Source organism: Anopheles funestus, chromosome 3RL, assembly GCF_943734845.2.
Source record: "Anopheles funestus chromosome 3RL, idAnoFuneDA-416_04, whole genome shotgun sequence".
NCBI classification, from domain to species: Eukaryota; Metazoa; Arthropoda; class Insecta; order Diptera; family Culicidae; genus Anopheles; species Anopheles funestus.
The window spans coordinates 61,771,560-61,786,461 of NC_064599.1; the positions used below are offsets into that span (position 1 = coordinate 61,771,560).

Consider the following 14,902-nt stretch of genomic DNA (forward strand, 5'->3'; position numbering starts at 1 on the left):
TACAGCACATCTCCAACCAAACAAACAAACCATTGAAAACTAAATAATGCGCACCAACAAAGGTATGCCTAATTTAAGAAAACGACCATTGCTCCGTTCCCACCGCAACGAGATATGGCGAATGAAAACGGGCCTGTACCGGCGGCAGTGTGGCAGTAAAGCATATTTCATAAATTGTATTATATTGTAATTTTCCCTTCGCCTAAAACGTCGAAGACGAATGTATGAATCGATAAATCAAACGCACGGGAAAGGAAAAATGTAATGCGTCCCAAAAGCGCAAAAGCCCCGCTCCGCGCGGGTAGGAGAGCGCCAAAGTCATATCGGTACTTTGGAGCAACCTCCGAGTGGTGAAAGAGATGAATACAAAAAACGGGCGACTATAGATGGGCCTTGGTGTCCCCTAAAGATGGTTCGCATTGGCAATTGTTCATCTTGCGGTACGTGTAGACCCTTTTGCAGCAACAAGGATTGGGAAAAATGATTCCGAAACATCAACCCCCGGGAATTGTTATTGAATCGGAGGGAGAGTTGAGATGTCATTCAATTCTAATAAATCATCCTTTACCACTGCACAATGCTTACCGGGGGCCAGTGCCGGTGTTGACAACGAATGTGGAAAGCTTTCGATGCGTACACGCTTCTTCGCCCGGGGAGAGATTGTATTATATTCCAGTTCCATGCGAACATGCGGCATTCTAAAGAATTTGACAAACCGTTCCAGACTTTTCCGAAACGTCCAAAAACCGAAACAGGCAACTTCTAATTGCCTATTATTTGCGTTTCATTCAATTGCGTCGACATCTTCTAAGTACGGCGCCGGTTCCGTTATCTCCCTGGAGTTCGAGCTCGGGAGTACACATTTGTGTTGTCTTGTAGTTGATTTCCCTATACGAATGTCACCTTCTCCGATGGTAACGACATGGTGGCCCCCATGTTTTCTGCCGTGCCGGCGCTTTCCAATGTTCGAAACGATGCCTTTTTTATTATTGCGTAGATCGATCCAATTAACCGTACACACAGCGAAACCGGACCGTGTACGGCTTTCGACATTAAAAGCGACCAAACGCCCGTATGGAGGCACATACGTCCGAATGTGCCTTAGTATCCGTGCTTAACTTCACAACTTAACCTCACTTTGGGGGTCCGAAGTTTGTGGTGTTTCACGATGCACACACTACGATCCGCAAAGGAGGCCAAAGCAGGAAGTCATCAGGGAAACTCGGGAAACCACGAGTGCGCACTGTGCGAGGGCAGAGCAAACAAACAATGGCTAAGAATGTTGTTATGCTTCTCTGCGCTGCTTCGGGACGCTATAGCGTGAATGGGGACATAGAGTGCAAACTTTTGACTTTCGGAGTCTCCTTCGTGAAGGAGGCCGGGAGTGGCGCCACCATCGTTGGCAAAAGGTGGCCGTAGACTCAATTATCCCAAGACAATAGACAATATTCTATGCCATCGACTTTGGATGAGGCTTGTCGTTATCGCATTTCTCCTTTTTCAGTAGAGCATTACCTTTTAACCGAGCATCTCAGGGCAAGGCGTGGAGTCACCTTCCCCCGAGGGGGTTGTTGGAAATCGTGCGACATGCCATGCTCGGATAGCTTTACGTGAGGTGGAGTACGAGGACGCAGTACTACCTTCCGGTGTGAAGCAATGAGTCCGCCCGTGTTGCATTGTTGTACTTGGTTAATTTTGTGGTCTAATACAACACGTGTGGGGGGAGTAGTTCAAGCATCGTTTACTCTACAGAATGTGTCAGTTGCCGTTATGTATGTCATTGCCATTCTACGGACTATATTCAATTGCATCTCAAAGTAGCACACATTCTATAAATCTCAACGTCCGCCTCTACGTTTGATGTATTTCTAATAATAAAATCTCATTTCTTTTCCTCCGTCTCATTCCAGGTTCGTATTCGAAAGAGGATGTGCATAGCGTTAGGATAGATCTGTGCGGGTACCATCCCGAGTGCATCGACGACTGCAATTGAACAGATCGTGATAAGACGAAAACCGATGCCTTCTGGTCAGTTTGCTAGACGGTAGAAACGATTTGCAAGAATCCTCCGGGAGTGAGCATTGCAGCGGGCAAGAACGAAAGCAAGATTAGCAAACAATAGACCATCGGTCATCTAAAAAGACTAACCTTTTTTGAACATAAAAGCTGCCCATCCTTGCCATATGATAGCACATTAGAATCATCCATTTCTACGGGATCAGGGCACAACCAAAAAAAAAAAATAAATAAAACGTCCCATAGCATTTAAGGTATCCACCTTCACCCATCCACAGTCGCCTCGCACAGTTACACTCCATTTCATTTCTCCCGTGTGCCCCGTTACATTAGCAAAACTCTTCACCAATGTTCCCAACATGGGTGAGTGCATTCATTGACCTGTTGGATTACGTTCGTCTTCCTGTTTGTTCTGCGCTTTACAACTTGCGTTTTTCTGTGTGTGTTGCTTTTCCACTTCCTTGTAACCTTATCCTTCCTTACCATCGGCCGTACCAGCATCTTGGTGCAAATTTTTGTCTTTCTACACTACACTCTTTACACGTTGTACACGTTCGGCTCGCATTTTGGTTGTTTTGTTTGTTTTTTTGTTTGTTCTATTCATTTTCATCTGTTTTCTTTGTTTCATGTGTGTTTCACGTTTCTGTATATTTGTGCCGTCATGTGGCGTCCTTGTTCTTGCTTCCTGTGTGTCCTGTTGTCCATGCTGATGTGTTTTTTATATATTAAAAACGTTTTATATCTTTCTTACAACTTTTAAAGAGTCTTGCACTTTAAAATCCATTTTGCTCATGATTAAAACATATTTTTGAAAATGTCTATTGTGATGTATTATTCGTAAACAAGTTTTCTTCAAGCAACTATTTTACTATAAATATTTCTTTTTTAAATACGAAAAGCAATAACCATCAAAACTAATCTGTCAATTTCATTGATTAGACTGCAGAAAGACCCTCAAGAAATAGCCAAATATTTCATCTTACTTAGGATGTATCAAGATTAAATGCTCGATTGACAGCAGTTTCTCGTATATCACATGTACAAGACACCATGACTTAGTTTTCAAACATTGACCTAACCGTTCTGTTCCTCAAAATGAAACGAAAATAACTCCAAATGAAGTAGACTAATCTGTACAAATATTGTGACAAGCATTAATCTCTTCTGGCTATTTTCTGTAATGCTCCACCCTAGCGTAGAACCGTTCGTTCTGTGCGTCCCCCTCACGGGTTTTGTTCACCATTTCCGTAACTGAAACTGGTCGGCTCAGTTTGACCAAAAACCCCATGAAAACAGGATTCGATTCTATCTGTACCAGCACATAGCATTGCCACTTCTTTAAGAAGCGTGTCTCTATCTAAAACCAATTTCTTTTACGACCAACAAGGGGGATCGCGTTTGGTTCTTACCGCTTGGGCGAAATTCAATTTTCCATTGCCAAAAGTTGGTAACAAACGAAAAAAATCGTAATCTTGTCGTCAAAAACCATGGGCGTACTCAAGACGCACGCACGAAAAAGTCAATAAATAATGCAATCCTACCGTCTCGAAACATGGCAGAAAATGATTGGAAAATGGGAAGTTGGGCAAAAATACAGTGCGCTGTGAAGCTGTCCAGTACAGTCTACGACTGCTGCACTGAAACTGTGTCCAGCAGGAGAAGGACTTTTTTGATCCGATTGTCCACAAAAATTGGTGTTTGTCGTCCTTTCGTTGTTGTAAATAAATAAACATGTATGTTTTTTCTTAGATTTCACTTTCAAACGTTGCCCCGGACTGTGCATCATCGGTATGAAAACAAGCAAGGTATTTTTTGAAAATACTCTTTTGCGATTTGACATACCGTTTTGTGGAATAGGACAGCTTGGAGAGCATAAGCACATCAAATGCATCAAGATTTTGGCGAAGATTTTCTCCCTTTCTTTTACTGTCTTCCCAACTCAAGAGATCGATATCTTAAAGAAATAGCTTCACCACAAAAAAATGTATACTCCCTCGGGACATTGGTTTCCTGGGCAGTGATAAAAGAATTTCCGAGTTCGTTACGTGGGCGAACCGTTGCAAAGGTAGGAATTTATTTCTCGAATTCCAATACACCTTTAATAGCCATCCGAGCATCGCCGATAACCGTTTCCGATGTTTGCTTTCGGTTGTTCTGAATTTCTGCAACAACCTTTAGGTGTGTTACATCAGCTACAAGAAGTTCCCAATTCGTGTCCATATTTGTACACCCGAATGGTTTGAAGTTGTCTGCAGGGTTGTTTCTGTTTCAGTTTACTTTATTTTCTTAATTTCTTCCTTACACACGCTTTTACCATATTCATTATCCGTGTGCGCGCATCGTGTCCGCTTCCTCCGGTTTCTGGGGGGTGATCTGCTACTTCGTCTGGCTGTAAATAATTATTCAAATAGCGCCATTCAAAGTCACTTTACAAAGTACGAACCCATCGGCTGTGCAGCCTTAATCAGCTCCGTAAGATCAAGCTTCCTGGGTGCGGGGTAGTCGGGGAGTTTGTCACGCTGTGGTACTATTTCGTTCCCCGATGCATACCTGGGGGCAGTGTGCAAATGGAGTCGATTTATTGTTGGGTAGTTTGTAAAGTCGAAGATATTGCCCGCAGCCGAACGTTTGCCACAACGATGCTGTTACAAGCAGCACCATGGATGCCATTTTTGCTTCTGTTCCGGCAGTCTCCTTTGCGGGTTTCGTACAGCGAAGTCTTCACTGATCCTGAGTGCCTTCGTGTATGCAAAGGAGAACGAAGTACTTGGGCGATAGTCGAACCATATCACATAATGACTTCAATTGCCAGCTTCGAAAGGTACTGGTGCCGTAAGGTTCTTACCGCGCCCAGTAGTCGGTATGGCTTCCTATTTGTAAAATTCTATAGGCATTTGTTCCTTTTATTTCATTTTGCTTTACCAAACAGTCTACCATCAGTTCCAGTGGATGTTGCAGGTATGGTCTGAGACCCTGCTGCCACTGCCAACATCGTTGCATTATTATTGCTCAGTCGATTCTTGTTATTTGCAATCCCACCGGGATTACAGCACCAGTGGCGCGACAGCAACAACGGAAGCATCCACGGAATCCGTTCTAGACGACCGGCGGCGGCAAAAAAAAACGAGCGAAGAAAAAAAACAAACTTTGTCTACTTAGTTCTTATGTGCGCGTACCAGAAGCACGACAAGTACGCACGGAGAGATTTCCTTTCGTCTGCTGCCGGTGTATTGCTTTCCTTTCATTCCGCGTTGTGGCAAAAAGGAATAAATTGACTTTCTTTTTGAAGCGACGCTTCTGACTCGCTTCTCGCTTGTGTACACACACTGACTATTGCAAAAAAAAACTTCGCAGAAACGCACGAGGTCCACTCAATGTTTTACGTTGCCATTTCAGGCCGCTTTCGGTGGGTATCATCCAGCCTCAATTACAAAACAGAATTCATTAAAAAGTAGAATCCCAAGCCGAAAATGTTATGTTCAAAACGTTGAGTCTGCAGTCCCGCGAAGCATCATCGAAAACTGTCGTACAGCAATCGAACGCCACTCGGGAAGAAGTTAAAGTTTTGATCGTTTCTACTTATTGAAGCTCCTTCGTTGCATATCTCTTTTGAGCTTCTGTTTCTTTCTTAATAAAAGAAAAACATGTGCGCAATATTGTATGTTCAAAAAGCTTTGTTTAATTTATTCTTGCCAGTTCCGTAGCTCGTTCCATTTTTTTGCGTCCTCAAATTACCAATCATCAATTCTTGGTCAATATGCAACGTACGGTTAAGATGCCACGCTTGGTGTGTACTGTAATGGTACCGCGAATAGTTCACTGTTTCTTCAATTCTTTACCGGTGAACGATAATGGTGGACCCATGTGTACCACCGCAATCAGTATTGCCGACAGTTTGCAGGTCGGTTCGATTCAAAAGAGTGTCTCACCGCTTCGAAACGCACGCTAGAATGCATACAAAATACGACGAGATAATTAATAGCTGTCACTAACCGCACACACAACACCGAGAAAAACCCTTGGCAACTAATGCAAGGCGCGTCGTCGAACGCTTTTCCCACTAGTGGCACTTTTGGGACGGTGGTCTTGTCTGTGGAACGTGTGGAAAAAAGCGACAACCGGCCCAGGCAGTGCGTTTTGTTGAACGGGAGGAATGCTTCCCTACCACGACACCGCTTCTTGTTGGTCAGTTTTAGCGCACTATTTATGGACTCCAATCCAACCCAATAAAGAGGCGGCTGACAGGGCCAAATGCGCGTTTCTCCCATGGGAACCGTCGGTCCGGTGGCGGATGGTACACCGGACAAACACAAGACAAGACCGGAATTACAAATCTAGGTCGGCATTCGCTTTTATCGATCGTTGTCCGATGTCATCGATCGATCGGTTTCAATCGGAATCCAGTTTTTTGGACCTTTACTGGGAGTCTTCCAGTACACGCTAGCTGTTGGAGCGACATGACAACCGACAACGACGGTTCTGATCGCGCTCGCTTGGGACATCTCTCGTCAGTCTCGACGCAACGTCCCAAGGGATATACAGGCAAGCCCCAGGACAGGAGTGTCTCAAGTGGTAGCTTATTAGTTAACAAGCAGTTCCTCAAGTTTAGGTTTCGCTGCATCCAAAAAGGAGGTTCATTTACCCAAGACAAACACGGGACGCTTTTTGCTGTAATGATTGGCACATTCTAGATCATCTTCAAACGGGCCTATACTTTATCTCCATAACAGTGTACATTAAGCTATTGGCCAGCTGCAGAGGTTTATCAAATTTCCGAAACCGTAATCTTTCCGTAAATCTTTCACCAGTTTGGAACCTTCTGGAAGTTCAGCCGAAAAACTTATGTGTCCGTAATCAAGTAACCGGCGTATATGCACGGATGGGCGAGGACTCTCGAGAAGAACATGTCATGTAAACGACGATTAGGTTTTGTCAACCCGTCAAATATGTCAATCGTTGTCCACATGGTCCACATACCACCCAACGTGCGTTAACCTACCGTCCATTTGACGAAGTGCGTAAACTTTGCGTCTGGTAAACATGGACATCTTGTTTGAACTTTGTGAAGCTATATGTTCCCAATTGAGTGAGCATATCTGTTTTGGGTTTCGTCGAACAAAAAAAAAGACATCTAGCACAAAAGAACGCAATCCTCTGCAAGATCCAGTTAGCCTTAGTTTGTGGCCCAATTCGGAGAATCTTTGGAGACATTCCGCTTGTCTCCCTCTCCCGCTTCCGGGTAAACGGAGAAGATTTGCTAGAAAATGGTCTGACAGCCGCATGACGAGGGTTTGATGAAGTTCTCGCGAATATAATCCCCTCGTCCCGGTCATCCGAAGGTCCGAAGCCGTTGGACGTGAACCGTTTTTAGCTTGGTTTGTGCTCTCCTGGTCAGGATATACTTCGCCGTGTACGACGCATCGCATGCAAATAACGAGCGAAACATTTGTGCCCCGGGTTAAACCATTCCCGGGCCTTTGGGGGTGTTGATGTGCTTTATATATTTTTTTTGCTTCTTTACCATAGTCATGCCTAGTCATTGAAGCACAAAACGGTGAAAGCTGGCAAGCGTGCCAATTGCGAAGGACACGCATCGGGCTCTCCATCAGTTGGCTAGCGAGGTTTGGTCCAGTTTTTTTTTTGTCGTGTTCATGTTCACGCCAGACGCGGCAGGAAGAACGATACGCCCAAACGGTTTACTTTAGCACGTGACATGACTTTCGTTGTACACGTACCGAGCGCATCCAGCGCGCAGTCCCAAAACCCATTCGCACCCAGGGCGCAGGATGTGTCCATCTTGTGTGTCCGTGGAGGAGAGTCATCGGCTTGCACCTACGCAGCATTCATACCACACGCGCGCGTACAGAATGCATAAGCGTCCGGAACCAACCGGTGCCGGATTTTTGTGTTGTTGTTTTGCTGGCAATTTTGTATTTTTTTCTCCCCGCTCTACGCTTAATGCTATGGCGCGTGTTGTTTGAATTCGTAACAGCCCAAGCACAAACGGCGCACATGCGGCGAGCTTCCGTAGCGAATTGCAGGATTTCTGCTTGCACTAACAGTAGAAGAAGAATATAGAAAAAAAAAACATCAGAAAAAAGGCACATTGTACTGTGAGCCTTCTTTCCGTTTTGCTCAGCACATCAAGAAGCAAAAAAAAAACCTCTGCATGAAGCCCAATGAGTGAGTGTGCCTGCATCGTTGCATTTATCCTCGGTGCCATTTTTGAACGCAAAAAAAATCCCATTCGAAATGCGTCCAATGTGCGGTACAGTCTCTCATCCTTCTCATCTACATGCCCTGGTTTGCTGGTACTGTGCCCCGCGTATGCCTTTTGTTGCACGGAATTAGGCACGGTTCTGCAAAAGAACGGATTTTCGTCGCAGGACGCTAGTGCCGAACCCAAACCGAGGGTACGCTTAGCTGCAAACGCTACGGGAACTGGGTGGACTAAATAAACTCGACCCACCGAGCTTACACACCGAGCCACATATCGCGAGGTTACCGTCGCGCGACCTGCAGCAGCACGATTTGTGACCATTTTCGGTCGCCCAACGCTCTCTTACAACGATGGCAAGGCCCGATCCCTTCGCCCGTGCGTCGTGTTCTGGATGAATTTTCCAAAAAAGGAAAATCCCCTTTCCCATAACCTCCACTGCATCGCGGAACAGCTCCTGAACCTGAATAATGTAGACGGGTTTTTATTTTTGCTGTTTGGTGCGGGACAATGCCGACGAGTTGCGCCGGTTTCCGTTCTGCTGCCTCAACTCCCCAGGAAAAGACCGACCGTGTGGCAGCTATGGGAAAAGCTGCTTTGAAGCGATGGCACGAGAATGGTTTTACTTGCCAAGGGAAGAATCGCTCACATAAACTGCACGCTTATCATCTTTATTATTGTTATTAAATTGTTCAATTTCTTCAATTCTTTGCAAGCTGGTGACTACAGAGTAACAGAAAAAAAAACAAGAAGGGAATATGTGCTGCATCTCCTCACATTCTGAAGGTTGGGTTGAAAATCCAGAACCACCTTAAAAGGGAACTCGACGCAAATGGGTGTGTATGGAGAGTATTGAAGTAAACTGCACTAAACCTTGCATAGAGCGGGCTATTAAAATGAAGTGAAGACATATAGGGAACCGAGCTGCGATGCTTTTCAGGGCAATTGTTCCGGTTTTGTTACCACGATAAGCTACCGATAGCATCAGGATCGTACATTAAGAGCGCAATAAGTGTAATTTTATTTGAATTCCCTCCGCTGATTTGTAAGAGTTTAAAAGAATTTTGTAAATATGATTAGCAGACATTACTTTTTCTATTCTTGAGTTCTTCTCAGTTCTTCAAATGAAACTGAGACAAAACTTTGGACAGAGCTAATATTTTACTAAAAACAAAAATGAATCTTCAATTATACACTCCAACTCCTCTCCCATTATCCCTCCAACATCAGGGAAATGGAATACCTTTCAATTAGCTCCGGTAATGATGGTTTCGTTTATTGATTTGCTCGTTTCGACAGCAAACGTTTCCAGCAATCGCGCGTACATTCCCTTCGTATCGCACTCCCGCCACGGCAGTGCATTTTTGCGCAAGGTCTTCCCTAGGGGTGAGGACTCTCTATGGGGAAGGCATCTTGAAGCACGCGAGGTCATGTCTGTTCCATGGGCAAGTACATGAAGCTGTTCGGGCTCTGCCATGTCTACCCCCAGTCTCCTCACCCTGCCACAGGGGGCACGATTGTTTATTCATTCTGCTGTCTATTTGTTGTTTAGCTGTTATTCCTTGCATTTATATTAAATTTTCTGCATTGCTTTTTTAGCCATTCTGAGCTGGGTTTTGTATCGCGCGTGTGTGTGAAGCTTAACCACGCGTACATTCCACGCAGAAACCATATCCATAACGAGAGTTCCTTGGAGTTGTGTGTACGCTCATATGTTGATAGCCTTAGCCTTTGGGGTCTTGGGTACAAAAAATTGGACGATGTTTGGTAAAGGACCATACCATGCAAGGGTAGACATACGGCAGAAGTTCTTCGTTGACAACTTCGTGCCGCCATTCGGTTTGTCAGTAGCTAGCCACTTCATAATAGCCCATGGAAAAGGATGTACCCGTTTGCGAAGAATGAATGCCAAGAAATGACACCGGTGGGATATTCAATTCTATTGTTAATTCTACATGCGCCACTGCTTCCGTGACTGAGGCGGCTTTTGCGTGTACACACCTCAACCATATAATAATGTCTCCGACAGAAAACAAAAAATACACGGACATCTTCCAAACACGGTTGGACAGTTTTGCTTCTGGGCTTTGTTTCATTTTTGTACGCGAAAGCATCCTTATAATGCTTGTACGAAGTCAACCGTTAGCAGGGCGGGAATACAGCACGGGTTACCAAAAGTTCGCCACATAAACATCCTGCGGAACATTTTGTCCGTTTCCGTCACAAAAGGAAGAAGAAAAAAAGGTGCTTAACCCATTCCCTCGTCCCGAAAACAATAAGCATTTTTCTCCCGTGGGTTTTTTTTTGTAGTGCCGTCTTTGTTTTGGGGTCATAATTATTACCTTCTTAGGCTTTTTGGGTGGCCTGCAACTGATGCAGGACAGTACGGGAACAATGAAACCAACATGTCGTCCCAAGGAAATCATATTAAAATATAATAACAGACTCAGCATGACCCGGAATCGATCGGTGCCGGCACGATCCAGGGACGCTGGATATTGAATATCCAAAAGGTTTTCTTTCAGGTTTTTTTTCGCCTTCTCCTCTGCTGATGGTCGTAAAAATCCATCCCATTCATTTGTGTGTCCCACGCGTATAAAAAAGGAGGCCTCAGGTGGGTCACGTTGCGTGACTGGTCTGAGGTGTGATCTATAAGACTATTGCCTGATTCCATTTGCTGTTGAAGACCCTTTCCAGGCGATGGGTGAGGTAGGGTTGCGTGGGGCAGGAAAGGAAAGAAAAGGTTCGATGAGAAACGATTCGGGTGTCGAAGAAGTGCGTGTTTAATATCCTCGTTCTGAATTATATAGGTGACAAAATATTTTTATTATTTTTCTCGTCGTCGTGCTCTCGTACACCTTCCCGGCACCGGTGGAAGGAACCATTTTTCTTTTCCTTTCCTGATACAATCCACACACACATTGGCCAGTTCAGATATGGTAGAAGACAGCAAGGATAAGCCTACCGAGAGTGTCGATGCTGGTAAAATAAAAAAAAAAAAAAACATCGACGAAACTGGCGCCTTCTGTGGAGATGGCATGAACCCGGAGTAACAATAATGACGTTGCGAAGCGATCTTCCCCTGGCTGCTTGGGATATATACAAACCTTGTTTTTTTTTGTTGGTCCAGCTTTATGTCCACCCTGGGACATGGGACGTAAACGAGTGAAAAAAGATTCCTGTTTATTGTGCCGTCGGAGAGTAGATTCTTGTACAATTTTCCTTCTTTCCCGGGTTTGGTGTGCCTTATAAGAAAAACGGCAAACCCCAAAGCATTCTTCGTCCCGTAATGATGGTCCATGAAAAAACCTTTACGTGCGTCCATTTTAACGCTAGCACACCGGGCACACACTCATTTGGCGCGAACGATGTACCAGAAGCTGGACACCGCCGTACACCGCGCAAAGGATTCCAAAGATGGGCGATGGACATTTTTGTCTTACCCCCCTCGGTATCGGTGTCCGGTAGCCGACCTGATGGTTTTTATGACGCTTCGACTTCGACAGGTCCTTTCGAACCAGGCATCTTGCAAGAGGCCATGTAACCTGCCGCATCCTCCGTCTCCTCTCTCTCTCTCTAGGGGAATATCACGTCACGTCTAAAAAGGGCCAGCCAGCAAATGACGCACACAACGTTCGTTTAGTTGTGCGTTATGCTATCAGGGATTGACCCCGGACCCGATCCCAGCGGTGTTCAATTTAACATCGATTTCCTAACCCACCGTCGCCATAGCCTGGGTGCAGGATTACATTTCTTGCTCGGGGGTAGCCGTACTACAACCAAGCATCTTACTGACCTCCGGGGTGCTTTGGGGACACCGTGTGCACACTTGACATAAATTAAACCAATGCGCTCACACGTAATAAGGCGTCCGTCCTTCAAGAGCTCCACACCATTAGGAGTGCGCGAGGTGTACCGATTTCTGGAACGAATGTCGTTGCCGACACTGACGTATTGTAGCCAGGCCAAGGGCACTCTTCACCATGACAAGAAACAAGAAACGACAAGGCTTTGAAGTCCCTCAAGACACTTTGTAAGGACGTTTTTTTTCGTGTGTGTGGGCCATACCCTGCTAACTGCATGTACGTAGCTGGTTAGTGATAACTGGCAGCCTTTTTCCTCCAGAGAGACTTGCCTCATCATCTGCCGAGTCCTAGGCGTTATTGCAATATTCTTTAGTTTGTACAAGTTTTTTGTCAATACGAGTATTTTTTCCCACCCCCCGTCCTCTCATAGCTGGTTAGGCACTGGCATTGAAGTGCAGGCATGTGAGGTAAATATCTTCACCGCATGCATTCGATGGAGGGTCTCCTCCATATCGCAAAACGAATGGGGTTGCTCTTTTGCTGGAAATGTCAGCTCCTTAAGCGTATCGATGGAAGTCATTCCGCCTACACCTCCACTGATACATCTGGGTTCCAAGTACTTCCCCAAAGTACATTATCCTCAATGCAGAAGACAACAATGTACAAGAGCGTCCAGTGCCGGTGCGGTGTGTGTTCTCATCCTTTTTTTAGCCAACGATGGAGTCCTTCTTACCAGGCCGGGGCGACATATTAAGTCAAGTACAAGACAGCAAGCATTACCCAATGCTCCTCTGGTTTCACCTTTCGAGTCGCCCAACCATATCGGGGACGATATCTTTAAGGCCTCGTTTAAGTGCATACACACACAGAGAGCCATATCCTTCGAATATCAAGGATCGTTTGTTTCGGCAACGACCAGAACATCGAGACGAGATTGAGATGGCACACACGTTGTGGGAGTGGGCGTGAGAATGAAACGGACAGGCCAACAATGTGGGACAACATGTCCCAGGATCTAGAAGTGTGTTTGTGTGGAAAACGGGGCAGGAAAATGGGAAGGACATCTTAATGCACCACATACACACATACACATCTCCCTCGCCGTAAGAACGACGGTACAAAACACAGTGTCTAGTGTCTTTCGTACGACAATGACATTGTCATGTAGTTTCTGACTTTTCTTGTGCAGAGTTTTTCCCTCGGTTCACGAGTGAGGTTCATATACCCCGCGTGCTGCCACCTTTGCCTCCACCTGCCTGTCTTCCGTGAATGGTTCACGACACCAACCGACCAGGCTTGACAGCTACATTCCAACTTCCGCCTGTGCCTAAAGTGTTTCCCCGTCCGATTCCCTGAAATGTTAAATGTGCCCCCACTACACACACGGGTAAATGGTTTCTGGTCGAAGCAAACGCTTCATCCGGCCGATTTGCCGCCGGTTTTTGCCAGTTTGACGTGACGCCGAAAATAAAGCAAAACCAAACCGGACACGGATAATGAACACGGGGATTAATAGAAAATATCTGTATCTTGTGGGTTGGTACTGTTGCAACGGGGAGCTGAAAGGAAAACGGAAAAATCTCTTGTAAGGCGTAGTCCAAGGATAAAGCATCAAACATGCGAGTACTTAAGGTTGTGTTGGGTATATCATAATATTGTTTTGTCTTTTTTTATTTTTCCGGGGTTTTTTTTTACTTCTGTGCGTAAGGAAAAATTTTATGGGCGAGATTCTGGTCTTATACCGCCCAAACGGAACACTTCCCTTTTCAGCTTGATGTCTCACACATCAAGGGCAGATGAAGGTGATTTTCAAGCTTCATGGTTTTCAAGCAAAATCGCACCATAATCCGAACAATCGCAACCTGCAAAGGACTTGCTCGGTTCTCATTTCATCATGATATTCCAGATGATACGATAAATCGGTCAATCGCCTCCGCCAAGGGGCAGTACATTGGCTCAACCAAAGAAAACCCTTTAAGCGCACACTGAAATATTTCAACTGCAGCGTTAGGGAACAGATTTGGTTTCGCGTCATTTACCCAACCATTGAGTTTTTCGCGAGAATCTCACCCGGCGGGGTCGGAGAGAGTGGGTGGTTGCAATTGATCAACCGATCCGCACCCATCCCGCGACTTCGTATGGACGGGTTGCTTTTGCGCCAATTTAATCGTGCATGAAATGGACACACGCCAGCACACTTACACTCACAGCGCTTTACAAACTGACTGACTGTTATCCTAGCGTGGCGTAAAGTTGACGGGCGATGGAAATCATCTTTTCCAAACGAAAGAGGACACACAGAGAAAAAAAGGAAAGAACACAAAACTGGAAGGAAAAAGCATCAACTGGGCGGACTGAAATGGAGCTACCCGAACGCTCCAAAAAGGGTCATCGTCATTTCGCAACGTTGTGGGTGGAGAAGGAAGTGAAAGTGGTAAGGAGGGAGCGGGTTGGAAAAGTGAGGAGGACAGTTTTTCCACTCTCGCGGCTGCTGCTTCTGCTGGGCGCAATGGTGCGAGACCATGATCGGCGCCAGGGTGATTATATTTGATTTTTGATAATGCTGCCAACAAAGTGCGCGATATCGGAATGGGGACGAAAATGGACGTGGAAAGGCACAGGGGTGCTACAACCCTGTATTCCCTTTCCCGTTCCGGAGCCAAACGGATCGGTTACGCGTGCTAGTTCCGGTATCAGTTTCTCCGTCTGTGTGAGATATTTCTTTTCGTAGCATTTGCCTTCAAGTTGGACGGGCACCAACTGGTCTGGCCGCGTAATGACGTGGTTAGCATATTGGAATCAATTCAGCAAATGCTGCCAGAAAAAGGGTAACTGTAGGCTGAATGTTTTTTCGTTTCTTTAA

At 45.5% G+C, this 14,902-nt stretch overlaps 1 protein-coding gene across 16 annotated transcripts in view; it reads left to right on the forward strand.

Annotated features, from left to right (window-relative positions):
- The window catches only part of LOC125768032 (teneurin-m), a 616,010-nt gene that overhangs the window by 482,093 nt on the left and 119,015 nt on the right, over window positions 1-14,902 (forward strand). For 2 of the 16 annotated variants that reach the window (XM_049435149.1, XM_049435148.1), the window contains one exon: window positions 1,911-2,379. The exons of the other annotated variants lie outside the window; for them this stretch is intronic. In XM_049435149.1, the coding sequence (XP_049291106.1) occupies window positions 2,376-2,379 (4 nt within the window). In that variant the 5' untranslated portion in view covers window positions 1,911-2,375. The remainder of the gene's footprint in view (window positions 1-1,910; window positions 2,380-14,902) is intronic. 16 annotated transcript variants of the gene reach the window in all.